Source organism: Ochlerotatus camptorhynchus, unplaced genomic scaffold (genome assembly GCF_037179485.1).
Source record: "Ochlerotatus camptorhynchus isolate MF236.1 unplaced genomic scaffold, CSIRO-AGI_Acam_v1.1 ptg000207l, whole genome shotgun sequence".
In the NCBI taxonomy this organism is placed as follows: Eukaryota; Metazoa; Arthropoda; class Insecta; order Diptera; family Culicidae; genus Ochlerotatus; species Ochlerotatus camptorhynchus.
The window spans coordinates 441,111-467,137 of NW_027040697.1; the positions used below are offsets into that span (position 1 = coordinate 441,111).

Consider the following 26,027-nt stretch of genomic DNA (forward strand, 5'->3'; position numbering starts at 1 on the left):
ATCGGTATCTTGAGATACAGCATTCAAATCATGCAAAATAGGAGATTTTAGGGCAAAACTGTGAAAACCCCCAACTTACCCTATCGTGCCCAAGATGAAACCCACTCAAATCGATTCCTGAGACTTTTTTCTATAAGAATGACTATTGTTTAGTCTTTTGTTCCTGCGAGCACCGAAGTTATTGAATTTTAACACATTGTTTCGATTTTGACCCCAGTGTGCAACGCAACGTGGGGCTTTAGGTAGTGATGAAAACGTCGCTAGAACTATTCCACAGCCGCAGTCAGTTTATGAGCAAAAGAGGGATGCACATTTTTTGCCTGTAGACTTGGATACATACTTCAAGTCTCCGCGTACATCGTACGGGTTAGGCAAAAGATGTGCGTCTATCTTTAAAAACTGTCGCATTAATGGCCCTTCGCTCATTTTCAACTTCTATTCAATTTTCATACTGCCGTACTCTAACGGAACTATCCACCTACCCTCTTCTAAAGATCATTCTCTAGCTAATAAATTACCACACTAAAGCTTCATGTAAGCATTTCCAACCAACTCTGGACCTCGGATGTTTATCTAATTGCATATATAGAGGCAGAGATGCCAGATCTACGGAAATCTCCGTAGATCTACAGATTTGACAAATTTTTGCGGAAATACAGATCCGTAGGTAAAATCTACGGAATGCGGTACAGTTTCTACGGATTGTTTTATTCAGTGTAAGTCAGTTTACTACACTCAAAAAATTCTACGCGTCATCATCATGTGTCTCACACTTAATTTTGCGCTTATTGTGAAACACATCCATTTCATGTGTGAACCTTATGCTATGAATCATGTCTGAACACTATGGATTTGAATTGTGACACACTTGGATTCTATGTGCCTCATATGGTGATATCAATAGCTTTGCACATCATAGTTCAATATTCTACAATATTCTACTTTATCGACTTCCACTTTGTCGACTCTAAAAATGAATCGATAAATATATAAACAAAACTGCCAGAGGCCAGAGCTTTCACATATCTTTTTAATGGGTCTGATTTGGGATTCGATGATGGACTGTTGGGGTGTGCTGCTGCCGGAGTCTTCGTTCGATCTCACTGTGCCACGGTTGTTCTCATATATGAGGCGGGTTGATAGGATAAAGTCACAAGTCTTGCACAAGAGTAAGCAATTCAATATCACAGTAGTGAATTTGAACAGTAGTGTGATTCAATGTGCAATGCACTTGAACAGATAGTGAGAGATTTTCAACATTTCAAAGTTTAAAACACTAGAAATTAACGTTACTAACACATTGAACCAAATAATACACTTAAAGTAAATGTGATTGTGCATTTAAAAAACTCAAACATGTGGAATTTGTTGACTGTAGTTTCCTCCCTTCATAATCCAATTTTACGATCTAGAGTATAATCTGGTTCTGAAGGGAAAGAAGCATAAAGTAAAATACACCCCTGCAACTTGTCAACCAATTTCTTGTTCGCTTTCCAATGCAATGAAAATAGAAACGTGCTACAAGAACCAATTACCGAGCTGTACCTGGAGTTGCTTAATTTAATTTTGCCGATTTTCGATAAAACTAATAAGCTTTTTCAAGCAGAGAAGCCAGAAATCATATTCATGCACTCTACTTTGACACGAAAAGTAAACCAAATCTTGGACTATTTCGTAATACCTCAAGTTTTGCTCGCTGCTTCTAATCCGAAAGAGCTTAGATTTGAAAACAACGATTTCAAACTATTGGGTGAAATATATTTTGGCGTTAAAGTATCAGTCCTCATCAGCTCTGTTAAATACGACAGGAAAAGAATTACAGGATTTCAAAACCGGTGTTTATGCTTAAATGTGGAGCTGGTTAAGCAAATGCTTAAGCGATTGCAATTGGATAACGTGGTATTCAGGAATCTAACCCTCTTGGAGCCGAAAAAACTGAAGCATTCCACTAGTTTGGGCTATCTACTCAGTCATTTCAACAACGTAATTGACAAAGAAGACTGGCAGCAAGTCGATAATGAGTTCAGTGAGCTGCAAGTTTTCGACTTTAAATACATCGGCGTTACGGATGAAGACAACCCAAGTAACAATTTTGATTTTATAAGGGTACTGGGGACCATGATTTAGACTTGTAGCATGCTTTAAAACCTCGATGAAACTTGAGATTTTCAGCCTTAATAAAGACAATCAACCGACAACCAACCAAGTGGGTCATCATTTTCTCCAATACTAATTTGATGAAAATCCCGAATAGAATTGAAATCTTTGGTGCGACCTCTTAACGTTGACCAATTCAGCTGATTCTTTGCACAGATGTTTGTTTTGTGTTATGAACTGAACTAGGGGGTGGTCTATCAAAAATATCAATCTTTTTCCAGAATGAAACACCTAAGTGTAAACGTGTTAGTAAGAGTGGTTCCGCAAAATCGAAATTTGAAACCATTTTTAAAAAAGTTCTTTCATCGATTTATCATTTAACGTAAAATATCACCTATCAGAAGTTCCACAGAAAAAAAAACGTAGAAATCCGTAGATTTGAATAAGTCTACGGAATTGCAAAGAAAAAAATCTGGCATCTCTGTATAGAGGTACCAAATATGTTTAACAGTTAGTTGGTGATAAATCACCCACAGAATAACATCAAGAGGCTGTTCATTAACTACGTAGACAGTTGTTTGGGATTCTTGAGCCCCCCTCCCCCTGCGTAGACAATTGTTAAAATTTGTATGGGCCGTGGATAATTGCCATGGATAATTGGAATTTCACTCAAAATTTAATTTTCTCCGTATTCTTTTCGGAATTACGTTGGAACTATCTGCTCTCCAGAAATCCTTTGGAACTGGCTTCAGAATTCAATATCCTTGACGTTCTACTCGTATTTTTTTTGGAACCCTCCTAAGAGAATTTTTGAAATTCTTCTCAGAAGTCCTTTGGAATTATATTTAGAATTCTTTATATTTTTTCTCAGAACACCTTGGAACTGAATGAGCAAGAAACTATCCTTGGAATTTTCTTGAAATTTTGCTTAAAATCTTTTTAGAATTTCACTCAAAATTTGATTTTCTCGGTATTCTTTTTGAAATGTTCTTGGAACTATCTGCAAGATGCACTAGAAATTATCCGCAGAATTCTCTTTGAATTCTACCCAGAAATATTTTGGAACTGTCCTAAGAATTGAATATCCTTGAGGTTCTTTTCGGAATATCTTAGATCTTTTTTTTGCTCACAAAACCTTGGAACTGAAATTTCCCTATAGTTCCAGAAGAATTTCCTCTGTATTCTCCAGAAATTCTTCCCAGAATGAGCTTGAAATAATCTTTGTAATTTTTCTCAACATCCCTTTGGAATTTCATTCAAAATTTGATTCTCTCGGTATTCATTTCGAAAAAATCTTGGAACTGTCTGCAGGATTCACTAGAAATTATTCGCACAATTTTCATGGAATCATCCCCAGCAATCTACTCTTTTAGAACTGTCCTCAGAATTCAATATCCTTGAGGTTCTCCTCGGAAGTCAAGTTAAAGTTCCCCGCCCATTCACTAAAATTTTACACCAGAGAATTTAAATTGATCAGAACGTTGCAAATTTTTCACCGTAAATGTTCAATAAAAATTGCTTCTCCAATCTTCTGATTGGTGCAGATTTCCTTTTTTCCATTTTTCACCAGACATTTTCAATACAGCTTGCTTCTCGTATCGTCATTATGTTGCAGTTTTTTTTTTTACCAAATAAAGCTTGCCCCTATTTTCTGATTTTTCATCATAAATTTTCAGTAAAGCAGCATCCCTCCAAACATCGGAATGGTGCAAATTTTATACCAGAAAATATTATTAACGTTTGTTTCTCCATTCAGTAGAGGGATGAAAATTTAAGACCAAATTTTTTCCTAAAAGCTTGCCCATCCGTTAACCAGAACGGTGCAGATTTTCCACCAGAAATTTCCAAAATAGCTAAATTTTAAATAAAGCTTGTGCTTTCATTTACCAGCCCAGTACAAGTTTTCCACCAGAAGTTTTCCGTTCATTTCATTAATCAAAGCGATGTAAATATTGCACCTTAAATTTTCAATAAAGCATGCTTCTCAATTCACCAGAACGGTGCACCAACAATTTTCAGGGAAGTTTGTTTCACAATGCACCTTTGTGGTGCAATTTTCAGGCCTTGCCTCATCATGCTTCAGAATGCTGCAAATTTTCCACCATGAATTTTCAATGCAGCTTGCATTCATCAGAACGATGCAAGTTATGCACCAGAAAAATGAATAAACCTTGCCTGTACTTTCACCAAAGTGCTGCGAACTTTCCACCAGAAATTTTCAGTTGAATGTGAACCTCCAAATTTTAAGCAAGATTCATTTTTTTCGATTTTCATTTTGATAAGTTCCTCCATGCACCAATTTGATGCAATTTTTACACCAGAAATATTCAATAACAAGCTTTTTCTGTGTGAAGGGAATTTTTTCAACCTAACATTCACCCTCTTCTTTTAACCCTCCATGAAAGACATTGAAAAAATAAAATTTACACCACTGTGGTGCAATTTTTTGACCAAAAAATTTCATTGAAGTTTGTCACTTCATGCACCTTTGTGGTGCAATTTTCAAGCACCATCTCAAAGGAATTGACGCAATAAAAGGTTTTAAGGGCCCTTATTTTATGAAATGATGTTATTTTACCTTCAAATCAAGTTATCATAAAATCAAGTTATTTTATATCATTTTTTTTTTTAATAAACAAAAATAATTACTAAAAGGATATATGGTTGAGGATTAATGTTAAATACTTATATCAAATGAGAGAGAGCAAAAAAAAACATCTTTGAGAAAACAATTAATGTGCTTCTAGTGGAAAACAATTATCCTTTAAAAGAAGCACACTTAAAAGAAACGAAAATAACAACAAGTTTTAATATTTCTTATATGACTACTGTTTTTCAGCAAAGCGTTTAATATTTAGTGACGGTTGACATATGAATGATAATAAAAATAATAAATAATAATAAATGATGATTAAGTAGTGAATATGTTTGAAAATCCACGCTTCACTTATAACAAGTTTAGTGTTGTAATTGAAGTCGATGTCGATACTTATAAATGTTTGTTATGTGCGAAAAAAGTAAATGTAGGGTTTGATCGGTGCTCGATAGTTCCCGCGATTAATGTGTTGAGATGCTTCAAATGTGGAGAATTTGGGCACAAGAGCATGGATTGCAAAAATTGTGATAGATGCTCTAGGTGCAGCCAACAACGCAAAACGTCGGAGTGTACCGCAACTGTATTGAAATGTATTAATTGTTTGAAAATGAATAAAGAACGAAAAATGAACTTGGACGTCAACCATGCCGCATTTAGCTCGGAATGTCTGCTCTATAAAAGACTTTTTGATCAGAAGAAAAGCAGCTTGCGTTTCGATAAATAGCAGCCAAGTTCCAGGAATGTGAATTAATTCAATTTTTTATACTTGAATATTGCGGGGTTGTCAACAAACTACGTAGCATTACGTCAGGTTGTTGAAGAAAAACGTCCTCTTTTAGTTTTATTATCTGAAACTCATATTGTAGAAACTGAAGCTTTTGATCAGTATAGTATTCCGGGATATATTGTTGCTGCTTGTTTATCACATTCTAGACACACTGGCGGTGTTGCTATCTATGTCAAAGAATCAGTTCAATTCAACCTTCGTACCAACGAAGTTATTGATGGTAACTGGTTCTTGGGCATTACAGTTGTACGTGGCATGAAGATGGGTAATTATGTTGTTTTGTATCATTCTCCCAGTTCTAGTGACCAGCGTTTTGTTGAAGTTTTAGAGAACTGGCTTGAGACATTCCTTGATTCTAGTTAATTAAATATATTGGCTGGTGATTTTAATATTAATTGGGGTGATAACCATAATTAGAATCATTTGAAGCGTTTAGCTGAGTTTTTAATTTAAAGTAAACGGTAAATGAGTATACGCGTATTTCCAGGCACAGGAGAACTTTAATTGACCACGTTTATTCCAATTTTGATTCCATTTGTTCAGTTACGGATATTGATTTAAAAATAACCGATCATGAGACTTTAGTGATTAATGTCTTAGACCTTGTTAACGATAACGATAATTTTGTAAAATTGAAGTGCTGGAGGAAATATTCGATGCAAGCTGTTTCGAATCTTGTTGAGAGAAGCCTGGATTTTCCATTCACGGCCAGTAACTTATATGAATCTACAGCTGTTCTTAATAACGCTTTGAAAACGTGTACCAATCAACTAGTTGAGCAAAAGTTTGTTTCTTTGAAAGACTCGAACATTTGGTACAATTTGGATCTTTTGCGTCTTAAACGGAAAAGGGACAAATGGTACAAAAAGTTTTGTAGATCTAATAATGACAATCATTGGACTAGGTACACAATCGCGCGTAATAAGTATTCACAATCGATAAAGAAAACTCGTTGTGAATATTTCCAAAGGAAGATTTATCAGCATCAAAACAACAGCAAAGAGTTATGGAAAATTTTGAAATCTTTATTAAAACCTACTAATTGCAAACCGCGGTCCATAACTTTTAATGGCACATTAGAACAGTCAGAACAAGTAATTGCAGCTAAGTTTAATGATTATTTCGTAGATAGCGTTTCATTAATTAATCAATCTATTGAATTGGTCGATGAACCTGAGGAAATAAAACAGCCATTTAATAGTAGTTGTAGATTTGAAGTTTTTCACTCCCATTAGATGAACTTAGAGTCATTTGTTTTTCATTAGGAAAATCGGATGGAGTAGATAATGTTAATGCTAGAGTTATTCAAGATTGCTTTCATGTCATTGGCCACATCTTGCTGGACCTTATTAATGAATCATCACAAACTGGACATGTGCCACAAATTTGGAAGGAATCCTTAGTGGTCCCTATTCAAAAAGTTGCTGGAACGATTAAAGCCGAAGAGTTTCGTCCCATCAACATGTTGCACACATTAGAGAAAATTTTAGAACTTGTTGTTAAAGGCCAGCTGTTGGAGTATTTAAATAGTAATAGTTTGTTGATACCAGAACAATCGGGATATCGGGAAGGTCATTCTTGTGAAACCGCGTTGAATTTGGTATTAGCGAAGTGGAAAAATAACTTGGAGTGTAAAGATACGATTGTTGCTGTTTTTTTTGGATCTTAAACGCGCTTTTGAAACAATTTCTAGGCCCTTATTGTTAAGATCAATCAAGCGCTTTGGAATTACGAGTACTGCATATAAATGGTTTGAAAGCTATTTGTCTGACAGAACTCAACGGACTGTTTTTAATGATTCTGTTTCCAGTCCCGTGGGGAGTACCCTTGGAGTGCCCCAGGGAAGTGTATTAGGGCCCCTGTTATTTATTATGTATATTAATGACTTGCGACGTGTTTTACGATTTTGCGACATTAATCTTTTTGCAGATGATACTGTGTTATTCATTGCAGCTAAGGATTTAGATGATGCCGTTTTACACTTGAATGAAGATTTGCGTTCTCTAAGTAGATGGTTGAAGTATAAGCAGTTAAAATTGAATACAAGTTAAACTAAATTTATGGTAATTTCGCGGAATCGAGTAAATGAGTACGTCTCTGTTGTAACTATTGATCGCGTTCGGGAGATTAAATATCTTGGCGTGATTATTGATGACACACTTAAGTTCAACTCTCACATTGACAATGTCATCAAGAAAATTTCCAAGAAGTATGGAATTCTATGTCGACTGAAAAACGATTTAACTATTGCCAGTAAAATACAGCTATACAAATCAATCATCTCTCCTCATCTTGACTTTTGCCCTTCCATTTTATTTCTGGCCAATGCAACACAAATATCGAGATAACAGCGCTTGCAGAATAAAATAATGCGTTTGATTTTGAGATGTAATAGATTCACTTCCTCAACTTTGATGTAAGACGCCTTACAATGGTTGTCGGTGAAGCAAAGAATTGTATATTTGACTATGGTGTTCATTTTTAAAGTAGTTAACGGTTTGCTGCCTCGATATTTGTGTGATCGAATTGAAAGAGGAAGTGACTTTCATAGATATAATACTAGAAACGCGGTTGAAATAAGAACACCACATTTCTTGACTTGTGCTTCACAAAATTCATTATATTATTAAGGAATAAATGTTTTCAATTCGATGCCTAGACATATCAAACGTTCAGCAACACTTACAGAATTTTAAAGACACTGCATTTCACACGTTAAAACTGTCTTTTGAACAGTAATCCAGTGATTTTTTTATGAATTGACAAATTATGTATCTTGACGAAGTTATCTCTAACGGATTATTTTATATGGATAGCTGTCATAACGACTTTTTAATAATTATTGTAGCACTGCAAAACCTATTTTGTTCACCACGATGGTGATGATGGATTTTTGATATTTGATTTAATAGTAGATTAATTAAAAAAAAAGTAGTCTACAAAGGTTTGAGCCACGCACGCATTTGATAAAAAAAATGCAATTTTGAAGCTTATTTGAAAGATACCTTGAGTTAGTAGTAAGTTTTCTGGCAAATGTTAGTGGTTCGTGAGCATTCCTGACATTGCTGAAAATTATGATAGCATCAGATTTCGGGGTTACTAGTGTAATAGGATGCTTTGTTGATTATTCATTAACTCTTGATTGCTTGTAATACTTATGAATATTTTAGGTGGACAAAAAGGCGAATTAAGAGGTGGACGCCTGAGCTTTTCCACATTTATATCGCTGTGAAGCAACTGTAAACTCTAGAGGGAATTTATATCTGTAACTGAAACCAGTTCGATTTTGTTTGCCAACCTGGTTAAAATGTCATATTCAATTATCTTAAAGATAAATCGTCCAGCTCAAACCTTTGTGTGGGTAAGAGGTGGGACCATCATCATCATCAATTGCATCAAATTAATAGTTGCGAAACTCGTTCCTTTAAGAAACAGTAAATCTTAGTTTTTGAGGATTTTATATTTGTTATTTGTTGAAGATGTCTTGGTAAGTTATTATATTTCGTGGGACCTATAAAGGAAATTCGTTTTTGACCGAAACTGGAGTATGCACGGGTTCTTGACAGATGGTTAGTTTGCCTGGTTACAATACCGGGTACCGGGTGTGGTAATAACAATCTTATTTTATAAAAGGGGGGCAATTGCCCCCATCTTGCCACACTTTGTGCACACCAGTGAGTAAAATTAGTTATTTCTAAGTGTGTAGGTTAAAATGAAATGTAATTAATTTCAAATTGGTAACAAATAAAGTGTTAAAAAAATATTTTAAACATGCACTTTTCTGTGTTATTGAAGTTTTAACAGTTTTTTTTTCACGAAAACATGCGTTTTTTCATTGCTTATTGTTTCTGAAAAGACTATCGAGTTTCTTGCCTAATTGAAAAAAATATCGAAAATTCCTTTTTAAACAATTAAGCGCGAGTCAAAATGACCGAATCCTACCGGTGTCTTTAATTTTTTTCGCAAATTTTTAAACTTTCTTCTAACACAAACTTGGATCAATGCTTCTAACAAAAAATTATTCACATGTTAATCGAATTCTGAGAAGTAAAATCTGAAAGTCGTTTAGTTTTTCGCTATTTGGCGTGGATTTGATCATTAGAGGAGTTTTTACCACCCCTCTCAAAAAACATTGCAAGTTTTATCGAGGTTTTAAAACACGCTACAAGTCTAAATCAAAGTCTACATAATCTTCAAAAAAAACTAATATGTGCTTGTGTTATATTCAAAGGTATTAAATGAAAAAAAAACTAACAATACTAGAATTATTCACTAGCAAGTTCAACTTATCTCTCATTATACCTATATTGGAATGCCTTAGGATGGGACCAAATCAAAACTAAACATAAAAATAGGTTCACATCATCCTAACCCAAACCCAAACCAAAAAAATCATCATTATGCATCTCCATTCTAGCCAGTGCTCATCAATACTCACATTCATCACAGTTATTGCTCCCGTTGGCGATGCATTTGCCTTTCTTGTTCATGGTCCAGTTCTCGCGGCAGCCCGTGCAGATGTTTCCGCTGCTGCAGGTCGAACAGCCGATCGGACACGGCATGCACTCGTGCCGTTTTTTGTCCCCGAAGAACCCATCCGAACAGACATTCAGGCAGCGTCCCTCGTGGGCAAAGCGTCCGGCACGGCACAGGATGCACTGCGACTCGGACGATCCATTGCAGGTCATACAGGACGTGTGACAGTCAGCGCAGCTGAAAGTACAGACAGACGAAAACGAAAAAAAAATAATGAATAGGGAAAATGGGTGTTGTTCACCGTTATCGTCGTCGCCGTGAAACATTGTAATTCGATCCTGGAATCAACGTTGACGACGACGACCACCACGACGACGACGAGGGGCTGAAAGCATTTTCCGCTAATTAAAATAGCAAATGTCGTTTTTTTTTCTGCGTCGCAAACCTACTATTTCCCGGTACAATACAAACGAATACATTTTGCTACTTTCCTGGGACGAGCATAAAATCTAAAACAAGATAGATGACTGCAGTGGCTCTTATTTCCTACCGGTTTTGAAAAGCGTTTTTCCTATTGCTACTCGCGTAGATTGCAGTCAAGAGTGAAGCTAGATTTGATTGTTTTTCCCAGATACGGTTCTGAAGCGGTAAAATGGGGTCGTAAAGTTTGATGGCATTAGAAGAGGTGCTTCATCTCCTCCACAAAATGATTGTTGTTGTTGCCATGTTCTAACCTCCCGGTATGGAACGGGTTACGGGCAGATTGTGAATGTTCTTATTTTTCTTGCTTTAACTCAGGAGACGTGGATTTCGAGGAACAGTTCAGGGTTTAGCCGGTACAAAGCAATAATTGAAATAGAAATACTTTTTGTTTTTGCAAATATCATCTAGAACATTAGGTGTTAATCATGATTTGGCCATTAGAACAATTGGTTCCTGTCAGGACACACCAACAGCTGTGCTAGAAAATATTCAGAATCTCTTTACTTTACGACCCAAAACCACACATGAGGCACTTTAGAAAATAACCTCACCAAAACGGAATGAAATAAAAAGGACCACCAGATGGAGCCACTCAAATCTCAAGTGTCGTGAAACAGCAAAAAAAAAACATTTCCATTAAAATAACGACATCAGCACCACCGGCAGTGGAACAGTGTCGGAACTGCTATAAAAATTCGTAAAATATGGAATAAAATTAAATATTCGCTGCTACCAAGTGCCAACTCATGCTAAACTCTTACCCGGAAAATGTCCCACCTCAGCAACTCACACTCTCCCCCTCCCCCTCACCCCTTCGAACGCATATGTGTGTATATTTGTGTGCAGTGTACACAACACATCAGTGTGCAGCATCATTTGAAGATCACACCGTGGTGGGTGGAAGGAGGGGGGGGGGTTCAAGCTGCAAGCAAAAGGGGGCCACCAGCAGAAAACGCGCTAAAATTACCTGTCACTTCATATTTTTATGACAATTTATCACACTTGTGCCACATAAACTGCCGGCTGCATGTTTGTATATGAGTGAGTTTTTGGGGTGGTGAACTTGAAGACTGCTTTCGTGCGTCCGGATAGGTGCGATTAAACTCAGGCTGAGCTCTACCTATTTTCAAGTGCAGGATTCACGGAGAAACAGGACTTCTGTGAGATTTCTTCTGCTAAGAATGGTACAATATGTCTCATTGTATATTTATTGCCCCACAAACACATATGCTTTGCCTTGGGAATCAGACTTGGCTTGGCTTCCCGTTGAATAATTTATGATCGCAACAGAAGGTTGTAAAATTTCATTGCATTTGAGCGACTGGGTAGCAATGAGTGACGCACACTATAACGTTCTAAGATTCATGCGATTTTCCAAAGGCGGAGATATAGTTCCACCTATTCAGCTGATGCTTGATGGTTTTTTGATAATCGCATCTTTTACTTTATTTACATTAAAGTTTTGAGTGGAGCTATAGGCCTCTCCACAATTTATTGTTAACGTCCGGTTGACCCGGTTGGCTCACTGTGTGAGAGTGCGGTGGCAAAAATCTGAATAAAATACAAAACAAACCACTTTCAACATAGCTTTGACCGATCTTTATCCAAACCACTTCAAATATCTGGGTCTCACTTTGGACAGTATCCTAAGCTGGGAGCATCACATTGAAAACCTAAAGAACAAACTGTCGGTATTGTGTGGAGTGTTTCAAAAAATATCGCCATTCGTTCCAATGAACTGGATGATGAACTTGTATTATTCATTGGTTCACTCGTGGCTACAATATTTAGTGGGTTTATGGGGAATCGCAAGCATGTCCAGGCTACGAGAACTTCAGGTACTACAAAACCATTGCTTAAAAGTTATCTTAAAAAAAAACCGCACCTTTACCCAACGGAACAGATCTGCAGAATTCGCTTCTACCAATTCGAGAACTTCAAGACATTAACACACATGCATAACATTGTAACAAATCCAGCCACACATCACAACATGACAGTCACAATGAACCTCTCAGAAAGATCCAGTAGATTCAACGGTAGCATTCGATTGGTCCGACCACATTCAGAACTCGGAAAAAAAAAACGGTTTGGTTACCATGGTGGTAAACTGTACAACGAGATCCCAACAGTAATCAAACAACAGCAATCCATCGATTTGTTCAAGGCGAACATCAAACGACATCTAAAGCTTCGTATCTCGCACTATCTACGTTGGCGTAAATCGCCAGCGGCCATATCTTCCCTTCGGCCTGGTTGAACACCAGTTCTCAGTCTGGCCAAAGCCGCCAGTGATACTGCCACATGGTTTGTTCAACAAATGGTTCCAGATCCAAATGATTGATGGTATGGCATCTTATGCTTCCGAAGATTAGCTGTTCCAACGCTCTCAGCGGTCGTCATCTGTCCATCGCACAGTGCATGGCATCCTACGCTTCCGATGTCTATCTGAGTCAACGCTCCCAGCTGCCTTCATCTGTCCTTTGGTCTGGTTCAACACCAGATCTCTGTCAGCTTAGCATCCAAGGCATCCTACGACTTCGACGTCTAGTGGAGTCGATGCTCCCATCTGTCATTCGATCGGGATGAACATCTTTGATAGCATGGCATCCTCCGCTCCGACAAGTAACTGATTCGACGCTCCTAGCCACCATCATCTTCATGGTTGAACCCATTTCTCTATCAGGTAACTTAGACTGGTATACTAGGTGGGGTGAAAAGTAACCTCCTTGGGAATGATTTTGACGTAGGACTACGTCTGTAATTTCTATATGAGGGTACACTTTGTGAAAACCGAAAATGGAACATGTAACAATTTATGAAAGATTTTGAACGTTAATAGCTCAGCTGCCCCTGGACAAATTTCAATAATTTTATCACTAATCGATTAGTAATGTTTCTACGCATCTGTTTAACTTAAGAGGGGAGTAAACTTTGATTTTTCAGAAAAATGCTTTTTTTTTGGCTTAAAATGTTCCTTGGGATGTATACTTTATTTTAAAAAAGACTCCAAGTCCGCCAGAATATTCCTTACCGCTTTACGAAGCGATTTCCTAAAACATGTACCGGCGCGCTGAGAGAGAGATTTTATTTTTAAACGCGTTTATCTCGAAACGGGGTTTTTCAAACTGGCGTGGGAAATAACTCTAACCAGTTATCATCCAATTTGGATATCGCATAGGTTTTCTTGTTCAGAATTCACATTTTCGATTTTCTCAAAAATGGATTTTTAATCCACAATTTTGTAAGTATTTCTAGGGTGAAAAAATGGACTTTTTTTTTCCTAAGGCCACAACTTTTGAAAAAATTATTTAAAAAAAAATTGGAATACGTATTTCTAACCCAAATTTCATTACTAATCAGGATTTTTGCTCGATTTATGTTCCAGGATCACATGGAAAGGAGTATTTTCCCACGCCGTTTTCCGACTTCCGCGCGAGGACGCCCGCGCGACCTGGTGCACCGGCCACGGGGAGACGCCAATCGAGTTCAAAAAAATACAAATTGTAGTTCGAAAGATGACATATAAATAGGTTATAACATATTTGCCCTTTCTGAGTGTTTTATTGCTTAAAAAAATTAACGAAAATGCCTTACTTTTTGGACGTTCAAAGTGAACTACCCACTTAAGACTTTATCATTTTTAAAAATGTCACTATTGCAAAATTGCAAGAATGTGCAACGGTTGCTTTGATAATTAAAATGATCACCAATTGCCTGCAACAGGCGATTTCCCTAACACAGATTTCAAATTTGAATTCCATACGGTATCACCAAACGGTGTTTATTCAATCACCGCGTAGTGAGTGGTGGTGTTCTCCAGTACTCAACGAAAGGCTCCCCGCAAGCAGCTAGCTACCAAGGCTGGCCTCAATCGCTGATCGAATTCAGTTCCAATCACCGTGTGTGGTGGTGTCCGGTCGTCGGCATCAGCAGCAGCAGTGTTATCGGCGCGTGGTGTTGAACATTGTTCTCCAGTACACAACGAAAGGCTGCCTGCAAGCAGTGAGCTGCAGCCCACATGAGCATCCTTAGAAGGAGGAAGAAGCCGCACCACTATTGATCGGAATCAGTAGCTCTTCGTGAGTCGCTGTGGGCCTTCTTTGTCAAGTCGTCCTACTAAAGAGTATAAACAGAGAGAACCCCGCTCAAATTCCTATTCCTACACAAAATACAAGCTCCTGCTGCAGTTATCGAATAAGATTGATTATACAAGACCACGTAGACCTACGTCACCATTGCGTACAACCCCATAGGGCTGTCCCTTGTAGTCTTTTTTTTTCAATGTTATATTTCTTATTTTTTCAATATTGGTCCCTTTTAGCTCGATACACTTATTCCAGCGATTTTTCAATTTTATGATCTCGTCAAAAAAGTAATTTTCCGGAAGGTCTGCAAAATACTCCTCCGCTGCGTCGATGGTTTCCTCCCGTGGGCTGATTTTTTTATTATTGATGAGCCATGTTTTGAGGTTTGGAAAGAAATAATAGTCTTAATGAGCTAAATCGGGCAAATACGGTGGATGCGGAAGCAATTGGAGCCGTAAGTCATTGATTTTAGCCGTGGTTACGATGCTCTTGTGCGCCGGCGCAGTGTCTTGCTAAAACAATTTTTTTTTCGCTTCATGTGAGTCCGTTTTGCAGCGATTTTGGCTTTCAATCGCTCCAATAATGCACAGTAATACCATAAACGTAACTCTAAGACCAGCAGGTTTCGAAGAAATATGCTCAACTTTTGGCTCAGCTCTAGTACTATCTTCGGTCCTAAGCTAATCGATGCATCCCTCGAAATATAGGAAAATCCACGAACCCCTCATTTTATCTGTCAAACTTTCATAGCGAATCAAAACAAACATAGTGTAGTATTAGAATTTCAACTAGAATGGGGCACGTTAATCGATTTGCTTGGGACCAATAGGCTAGTCAAGTAGTGAGCAAATTTTAAATCGTTAGTTTCCACCGGTTGGTAATACTCGCTGTTGATGGTTTTTCTTTTTTCGAGGTAGTCCACGAAGAGTATGCCATGACAATCCCAGAAATCCGACGCCATAGCCTTTCCGACCCATCGAGCCTCCCTCGGCCGCTTCGGAGCACTCGTGCCGGCTTCAGCCCATTGCCGGGCAGTCATTCTGTTATTTGGGGTGTAATAGTGGATCCAGGTGTCTTTTTTTCCTTGATTTGTTTTCCGTGGATCTTGTTTTCCGTGCTAAGCACCAATGCTACCGAAACCAGGGAGGCAGCTCCCACACCTGGACCCTATCTATCGACCCATCAACTCATGAACCGGGGACCAACGGTTTTACTTCCCTTCTGCCTCTCAAAAAATAATGTTTTATGAGGGAACGAAAATCGTTTTTATCCATACTCAACATGATGCCAAACACGGCATCCTACGATTTCGACGTCTAGTGGAGTCGACGCTCCCACCGGCCCTCATCTGTCATTCGATCGGTTTGAAAACATCAGCTCTCTGTCAGCATCATTGATAGCATGGCATATTAAGCCCCGACTGATTCGACGCTCCTAGCGGCCATCATATTCGGTCTGGTTGAACACCAGTTCTCTGTCAGTGGAGTCAACGCTCCCACCGGCCCTCATCTGTCCTTCGATCGATCGGTTTGAATATCAGCTCTCTGTCAGCACCATTGATAGCATGGCATCCTACGCCCCGACATGTAACTGAGTCGACACTCCAAGAGGCACTCATCGTCGGTCTGGTTGATCACCAGGTCTCTGTCAGGTAACTTAGACTGGTATATGTCTGGCTGAAGCCGCCAGTGATACTGCGCCCCTAATTGTTTGTACAACAAATGGTTCCAGATCCGCAATGTTAGCTTGGCATCCTTCGTTCCTGACGTTTAGCTGTTCCAACGCTCTCAGCGGTCATCATCTGCCCTTCGGTCTGATTGATCACCAACTCTCTGTCAGCATGGTATCCTAAGCATTCAATGTCTAGCTGAGTCGACACTCCCACCGGTCCTGCTTCACTACGACAGCCTTAGCTTGGCATCATATACCTTCGACGTCTGGCCGATTCAACGCAGTCCACGTTCCGTTCACTAAGAACTGTCCACCTTCATCTGTTGAACTGTGCACCGACAATCATCCTTAGATACTACCTAACTGCCTATCTGTAAGCTTTCATAACCTCATCGCCTTAAACGAGTGCAAACTCACTGGAGATGTCTCGTGTCATGTGAAAATATCATTGAACTTATTTTTGTAATTTAAGAAAAGATAAGGATGTTTCATGCCTGCTGGAGGATGGGCTACATTGTAATGCTCTACTCCAGTGGGCAATTCCCTGCTCCATAAAAATAAATAAATAAAATATCCGAGCGAAATAATAAACAGCTTTACACGGTGGTAGACCTTTAACCCATCAATTACACTAATCTCGGAAATCAGTGCCCAATTTCATTTGCAATTGCTACTTCATGTATACTGCAGTGCAGCAAATGTGGAGTAATAATTTAAATGTTGCACGTGCCGTAGAAGCTGATATTTGTGCACTTAACGCGTCGAAGTGGTTACGAGAATAAGGATGTCATAGCGAATCACCTTACTGCCGCGGATACACTTGTATGACAATCTATGAACATGAGGATTATTTGTATAATAAATTATGAGCACATCCCTGGTCACACTTGTATAGTTTTTGTATAGTTGTTGAATAGTGCTCATAATTATTACACAAATAATGCTCATGCTCATAGTTTGTCATCCAAGTGTATCGGCGGCATAAAGCTGAATAAGCAATTTATTTCATAATTTAAGCTCGTATTCAGCTAACAATGTTTATTGGGAAGCGTGCGTGTGTTAACAGCTACAGCTACAAAATGGTGAGTTGACAACTTGGATGGAGCAGGATACCTAGCCCTGGTGTTCACAAGTTCCTACCTCACGCCTCCCCGAGTCGTATGATAACAAAAGACTACCAGCTGAAACATGGACACAGCTAGGTGGCGTAGCCTGGGCAATGTTGCCAGTCCGGCAATAGCAAAGTGAAAAGATGCAACGCGAACACTGGCGCGGTAACCATAGTACGGTGATAGAGGAAATGCTTCATCAAACGCGAGCGTTTGTTCACCATTGAGGTGCGGCTCAAAACGGTGATTGTTCTCCATGTAAGTGTGGGACTTCAAACAGAGCTGTGCACGATGGTCCCCTGGGCAAGGGCTTTGGGGCAGGCTCAACAAGCAACCCTAAAAAAATATTAAGTTGAAAATACCGAAGAAAGAAATACGGATCGGAAAAATCAGCATAGACCTACGCGACAAAATAAGGACTACGATTGGAAACTCGGAACATGGAACTGTAAATCGCTCGGCTTCCCGGGCTGGGATAGGTTAATCTATGACGAACCTGGCACCACCAACTAGCTGGGAACCGGCTTTGTAGTGCTGGGTGAGATGCGCCAACGCGTGATTGGTTGGCAGTCGATCAACACGAGGATGTGCAAGTTGAGGATTAAGGGTCGTTTCTTCAACTACAGCATCATCAACGTGCACTGCCCACACGAAGGGAGACCCGACGACGAGAAAGAAGCGTTCTATGCGCAGCTGGAGCAGGTGTACGACGGCTGTTCGCAACGGGACGTCAAAATCGTCATGGGCAACATAAACGCTCAGGACGGGAGGCAATGTACAGACCGGAAATAGGGCCAAACAGCCTGCATGCCGTATCGAACGACAACGGCCAACGATGCGTGAACTTTGCAGCCTCCCGTGGTATGGTAGTCCGAAGTACCTTTTTCCCCCGCAAGGATATCCACAAACCTACCTGGAGATCATCTGACCAGCACACAGAACACCAAATCGATCACGTTCTAATTGACGGGAAATTCTTCTCCGACATTATCAACATCCGCACGTACCGCAGTGCAAACATAGATTCGGACCGCTATTTAGTTGCAGTATGCATGCGCTCAAAACTCTCAACGGTGCATAACATACGTCGAAGTCGAATGCCGCGACCCAACATTGAGCAACTACGGGACGCCGGAGTTGCCCAGGACTACGCGCAGCAGCTGGAAGTTGCACTACCCACGGAAGAGCAGCTTGACGCAGCTTCTCTTGAAGATGGCTGGAGGGACATCCGTTCAGCCATAGGTAGTACTGCTGCAGCGGCACTAGGTATTGCAATCCCGGACCGAAGAAATGACTGGTTTGACGGCGAATGCAAACTGTTAGTAGAGGAGAAGAATGCAGCACGGGCGAGAATGCTGCAACACCGCACGAGATTGAATGTGGAGCGATACAGACAAGCGCGGAACAGACAAAACTCGGTTTTCCGAAGGAAGAAGCGTCAGCAGGAAGACCGAGATCGCGAGACGATGGAAAATCCGTACCGCGTAAACGACACACGGAAGTTCTATGAGAAGCTAAATAATTCGCGCAAAGGCTACGTGCCGCAAGCCGATATGTGCAAGAACTTGGACGGTAACCTTCTCACGAATGAGTGTGAGGTGATTGAGAGGTGGAAGCAGTACTATGACGAGCACCTCAACGGTGATGCAGCAGAAAACGAAGGTGGCACGGCAACAGACCTTGGAGCACACGCAGAAGACGACAGGCTACCGGCCCCTGATCTTCAAAAAGTTGAGGAGGAGATCGGTTGGCTGAAGAACAACAAAGCAACTGGTGTAGATCAACTACCAAGTGAGCTATTAAAATACGGTGGTGAAGCACTGGCTAGAGCGCTGCACTGGGTAATTGCCAAGATTTATGAGGAGGAGAAATTACCGGAGGAGTGGATGGAAGGTGTCGTATGCCCAATCTACAAAAAGGGCGACAAGTTGGATTGCTGCAACTACCGCGCGATCACACTGCTGAGCGCCGCCTACAAGGTACTCTCCCAAATTCTATGCCACCGTCTGTCACCATTTGCAAGAGAGTTCGTGGGGCAATACCAGGCGGGATTCATGGGTGCCCGCGCTACCACGGACCAAATTTTCGCGATTCGGCAGGTTCTGCAGAAATGCCGCGAATACAACGTGCCCACACATCATTTGTTCATCGATTTCAAATCCACATACGACACAATCGATCGAGATCAGCTATGGCAGATTATGCACGAGTACGGATTTCCGGACAAACTGACGCGATTCGTCAAGGCGACGATGGATCGAGTGATGTGCGTTGTTCGAGTATCGGGGACACTCTCGAGTCCCTTTGAATCTCGAAGGGGGTTACGGCAAGGTGATGGACTTTCGTGTCTGCTGTTAAACATCACGTTAGAAGGTGTGATCAGAAGAGCTGGGATAGACACGAGTGGCACGATATTCAGGAAGTCCATCCAAATTCTTGTCTTCGCCGATGACATCGACATTATGGCACGGAACTTTGAGATGATGGCGGAAACGTACATCAGACCGAAGGCTGAAGCTAGGCGGATTGGACTTGCCATCAACGCATCGAAGACAAAATACATGAAAGGAAGAGGTTCTAGGGAAGACAATGTTAGCCTCCCACCCCGAGTTCAGATTGACGGTGACGAAATCGAGATGGTCGATGAGTTCGTGTATTTGGGCTCACTGGTGACCACCGAAAATGATACCAGCAGAGAAATTCAAAGACGCATTATGGCAGGGAATCGTGCCTACTTTGGACTCCGGAGGACGCTCCGGTCGAATAAAATTCGCCGCCGCACGAAGTTGACTGTCTACAAGACGCTGATTAGACCGGTGGTCCTTTACGGTCACGAGACCTGGACTATGCTCGTGGAGGACCAACGCACCTTTGGTGTTTTCGAACGGAAGGTGTTGCGTACCATCTACGGTGGAGTGCAGATGGATGACGGAACGTGGAGGAGGCGAATGAACCACGAATTGTACCAGCTGCTGGGAGAACCATCCATCGTCCACATTGCAAAAATTGGGTGACTACGGTGGGCTGGGCACGTCGTAAGAATGCCGCACGACGACCCAGTGAAAATGGTTCTAGAAAGCGACCCAACAGGAACAAGAAGAAGAGGCGCGCAGCGGGCAAGGTGGATCGACCAAGTAGAAGGTGACCTGCGGATCCTTCGCAGACTACTAGGCTGGCGAACTGTGGTCATGGATCGAGTAGAATGGAGACGACTTCTTCGGACAGCAGAGGACAACAAGGCCATACACTGATTGGTAACGTAAGTAAGACTATTATCCCGAGTGCATTGATCATTGCCTGCAGCTCGGGTGGTCAGTGAAGAAAATTGAATTTGATGGGTCAAGAACACCGTTTGGAAGTGACCATCCTTGGGCGAAATTTATTATTTCGTCAAGAAGCTGCACGCGAATGCTGCCGAGAAGGAAGCAAGCTATCGGATATCGGAGGAGAAAGCCCTATTAATCAAGTTTAAGTCAGAACAGTCTGCGCTTTAAGCAGTAGGCGTTGGTGTGCGGGAAATTCGGAAAAGTTCAGCGTGTCGTCCGGAAGAAAATCTCTGCGAAGCTGGGCCTTGACATACCCACTGGTGTACGTTGTATGTATATGGATGTGAAAAAGAAGATTTCATCATCGCTTAATTTCCTAGTTCGGAAGAGAAGCATATTTTGTGAGGGTAACAAAATTTACTGTTATTTTATGCAAGTTGAAGGGGCATCGGATGAATTCTTGTAGGCCCGAAAGTAGCAAGAAATGGAAGGACAAAAACAGAACAGCGAAACGGAAGCAAATGATGCTCAGAAACTAAAACCGCCTGTTTTCAAGCAACGGAATAACGCGTATTATTTCTTTTAATTTTAAATTGTAGACCATGCGGAGAAGCAGCAGAAAGCGTACAAAGAGCAGGCCAAGTGGATGGAACTGGTAAGGGAGATACAAATAGAAGAATTAAGGGAAATGGCGGGCACGGCAGAAAGCAGAAGCAAAACCAAACTAAATTATTAGCTGTTACTCGGCTCCGTAGAGTCTTTTTTAGACAATTGATCCTTAATAATAAAAAAAAACATCATAGAGTTCAAAAGCATAATTTAACAACAACTTTCATGTACAGGGTAAGGTGGGAGAACGTTCGTTTTGAGGTTTTTGAAGCCCGTGCCAAAACAAAACTCAATGTTTGAAAGTTATATGGAGGGTCAGAAAGTTATTCGGAGAGCCAGACTTTCCGCCAATAAAATTACAACAATTGCTGATGATTTCGAAGATTTATAGGTAAAAGTTGGTTTCGAGTTCATAGATTATAACAACTGTCGGAGAATTCGAGTTAAAACGGACACCTTAAGGATTGTCATTGTTTTATCGTCAATAAATACAGAATTTCGGTCATATTTTTATTTACTTGATTTTTTATCCCTCGATCTTGATTTTCGTACTGAGTACCAATGCAACCAAAGCCAGGGAGGCAGCTTCCACACCTGGACCCCACCTATCGACCCATCAACTCCTGGACAGGGGAACAACGGCCTTACATACTTGATCAGAGATTTTATGACTCAGAAAATCCTGGCGGCACCGCCTGGGATTGAACATTACAGAATTTCGAGCAAAATGTGACGCCCACATGACACGCCTTGACAAATGTCTGCGACTAAGAGAGATGCTTGAATTTGTATTGGAAGATAATTCTGAAATCTAAAAAATTCTCAGAGTTTAATACGATTACGAAAACTTTATACTGTTCAGCCCAAGCCACTGTGTTACATGGACGGTCAGATATTGGAATTCAATATTAAGAAGAAAAAAATTAACCTCCCCTTCCCCCCTCTAGTGAGCTGTGTCCTAGGAGGTTTAAGCGACTACTCAATTTCCGTTCTTTTTTTATACCCTCAAACATAACCCAAATAGAAGTGCCGGTCTGTCCCTTCTGGGCGTCCATTCACTTTCTTGTACATATCCAAATGACATGATGGAATTCGATTATTGGACCACTCCGTTGCATTCTTTTCCTCAGTCGTTCTGCACATTGGGAACCTACTGGCGGTGGCGGGAGCCAGGGAATCGTTTCATTAAATTGGATGTGAAAATTGAAACACAACGAGATGACTTTTCAAGGCAATTGTTGATCTAGGATTTTGTATAGGTATGTATGTGTTCGGTTACACAGAGAAGGAGTGCCATTTTGAAACATGACATTTCTACTTGGATCAATCATCTTTGAGGGAAGTGGAAGTGTTCAACGAACATCTGGTTCAAGACAGATGCAAAGTTCTATTTGACCAGGAATGCAGCCATTTATTTAACGATTCCAACCGCTATTGCTTTGATGATGGGTGAACTTACAGCTATCTCACCAGCTACGTACTCATACTAGTAATGCAAGAATAATTGATAAGTAAGTTAGGTTGAATATCGGGAGTGTGCATGTTTGTACATCTTGGGTTAAATACTCTTCGTTTACCTGTTACTCGATGAATGTTGAATGAGCGAGTGGCTGCAATAGATGCGGGGTTAGGGAAAATAAAAAACTCCAGCCTCCCATTGTACGTCGGAAGAAGTTGCTATTACACAAGAGGAGTGGCATAAGCTGTATGAATACCTCTTGACCATGATGGAAGGATGAGAAAAGAACGAGTGTTTTCCTGGCTTTTGAGGTATTAAGACGAGAACTTTCTCAATGATGCTTGCCGGTCGGCCGGTCGGTGTGAGTATAGATTAAGTACTAAATATTCTGCCCGGAGAAGCTATTGTAGTATTCATGAGTGTAAAAGAACCTCTCGTTGCCGGCTAGTGTAACTGGCAAGAGTGAAGGCTAAATGTTTGCCAGGTTCATGCATGACTGGAACGAGCATTAGTTTCAGATACCGAGTAAATCATGAGAATTAAGTTCCGGTAGCTTTGATTCTTTGAACTAAATCTTTCAACAAAGAGTGGCTTGAAAGGTTTGGTTCATTGGAGGTTAAATAAACTATTGTTGTACACACTTAGATTTTTCTACCGAGCTCGGCTGTGCAAATCTCGGAAAAAAAAGTTTCACTGAGATCTCAGCAAAAGTGACATTTGTTTGCTGAAATTCAGCTAAGCATTATCCGACACTCAGCAATCAAATGTCACTTTTGCTGAGATCTCAGTGAAACTTATTTTGCCGAGATTTGCACAGCCGAGCTCGGTAGAAAAAACTAAGTGTGTAGCATTCAGCGTCCAGGTTCAATAGCTCTAATGTTGGCCTATCGATCTAAAGATTGTACCCATCGATAAAAACCTCCTGTTCTTCAGTTTCTCTTAGAACATTGCGTCATCTGCACAATACAAATTGATATTTTGGGTTGCTTGTGAACATGATCAAAAATGCTATCCTTAGAAATTTACTAGACCGATATTAGGGCCACTAACATTTTTTGATTGGATGTTAGTTATCATTGGTAGTTACTTACTTGTAGTCTTCCGTTTCGTAGGTATTCTTTGGGCAGGCTGAGTAGCACTTGTGTTCATGCATAACTAAATGGTGATCACAGCTGGTACAGTAGTCTGGTCGGTCCTGACAGGATGCACAGTTGGCTTCGCATGGCACACACGTTCGATTATCGTAATCTGGAAAGAAGAAAAGGAAAATGATCATCAAAGACGGGTCTTCCGATTTTACTGAGCTACAATGTTCTGTGAACTAGTGATAATTTCACTGCAGCAATTCTAAATCGCCAATCTTTCTCAAAGGTTATGTTGTTTTGATAAATATGGTGCTACGTGTTGAAGAGGATTTTAATATTCAAAATAAATATGTTCACTGTCAAATTGTTTGCAAGAGATCCAATTTCAAATGTGATAGAAAGAACTAATTCTTCCCTGCAGGGACATCGGGAACATGTCAAAATTTTGCTTAATGTGGATCGAAATATTGAATATTACCACCAATGGATTAGTAAACGAATTCCAATGCAATTTGATTAGTCACATGAGCGGTTTTTCTGCCCACTTTGTATAACTCTGGGTATTTCTGGCACAAATCTGGATGTATAATGCAAAATAATGTAGGATATGGTATCTGTTTACTGAGGAAAAATTTCACTCCGTATGCTCATGATGCCCCTTTCTCTCCTATCTATAGAATACTGTGACTTTTCTCAAATCAAAAGTTTAGTTTTGAATACGTATGTGTTTAATAAAACATTAATTGAACATTAGAGGAATTCAGTTATTCGACTTCAAAATAAGAGATAAAAGCTCGTATACTGGTTTTCCACCTGTTAAATATGTTGATAGTTATGCGTCGAACGCATGCATTTCCAAATTTACTCAAACCCTTTGCGGGATTTTTTAAGAATATTCTCATGCATTTCCTTTGGAATAATTTCCCATCATAGAGATTATTACAAAAATCTTTTTTCGGCAACTAACCATCACTCGATTTGCTTTTGCTTCTTCTTCTTGTATTCCTAAATCATCACTTTCTAAAAGTATTGGTAAAATTCGTTGGTGGCGTGCGTCGCCGTGCCAAAACAGTCAATGCATCATAAACATCAACTGGTATGGTGAACAAAATCTACCATCTTTTTTATTCTTTGACTTTTCAATACAACAGCTAATGTGACGTCACACATGCACGTGTATAATAATGTCGTAGACAATACATTCACACTGCCAAACCACGCTGAGCGGGAAAGCCAACAACAAGGTACCCTGTTTGTGTTTAATTAAATCTTTTTATACCTTTGTAATGGGAACGTTTAAGTTCTAAAAAAGGACCTTTAATTTTTATTTATTCAGTTTTTTTAATTGAAAATCCTCATTAATCATTAAAAACATCAACTCATCTAAGCTATTGGTTTAAACATCGTATTTGCATGCCTTAATAAAATTATATTCACTGCTAGAGGTAATACATCTGGCAACGCTTGTTCAATGATTCTATTACGTTCGCTAGCAAAGAAGTGGAGTCAAAATGATTTTTATGGTGTTTTATTTTGTTCACCAAGAGATTTGACCTCCAGTTTATATTAATGTAGTGTTTTCGATTACGTGAAATTGTGGAATGCTATGAAGAACACAAGTAAGTAATTGCTGGGTTAGAAAAAACTTTGTTTTTTTTTCAAGCAAACAGTGATAAAATTGCCACATTTTATTTGTAAATTTTTCGAAAAATATTTTAATAGAAAATTAGAAAAGCAATTATTTCAGCAGATTTCTAAAATTATTTCCTAGCGATTGATATATTTGGATGTCAATTTCATCTACCAATAACAAAGTTATAAGCGTTCAAAACCTAACACATTTTCGTGATGGTCGCAATTTTATATTTTCGATTCACTCTCTGTTCCTTCCCGTAAGACGTAGTTTACGTCAAAAGAGGAAATGATGCCTAAAACTATGAAATACAACATTTTAAATGAGTCAACAAAAAAGATGAAATATCCCATAGAAATGTGATGAACTTTATGGAACATTTTATATTTTCCCAATTTTGAAAGCTTTTTTTTAAGGATCAGTTAATGTTATTTTATTGATTATTTCTCTTGATTTATGGAGAATGTTTTTAATTTTACTGGTGGAATTTTACTTATTCATTGGTGAATCCACATTTCATCTTAAATATAGGCCAGCACCGGTGATGTAGTGATAAGCGTGACTTCTTTCTCACCCCAATGGGTCTGGATACAATTCCAGCCAAGGTCAGTGGAATTTTCCTGAGGCATAAACATCTCGGGAAGCAAAGCCGTTGGTTCCGGCCCATG

General features: G+C 39.8%; 1 protein-coding gene across 7 annotated transcripts in view; it reads right to left on the reverse strand.

Moving 5' to 3' along the window:
• Positions 1-26,027, reverse strand: part of LOC135703040 (furin-like protease 2) — a 1,186,720-nt gene that overhangs the window by 32,988 nt on the left and 1,127,705 nt on the right. For all 7 annotated transcript variants that reach the window (XM_065224146.1, XM_065224145.1, XM_065224144.1 and 4 more), the window contains 2 exons: positions 23,733-23,889; positions 9,919-10,193 (listed from right to left, as the gene is read on the reverse strand). In XM_065224146.1, the coding sequence (XP_065080218.1) occupies positions 9,919-10,193; positions 23,733-23,889 (432 nt within the window). The remainder of the gene's footprint in view (positions 1-9,918; positions 10,194-23,732; positions 23,890-26,027) is intronic.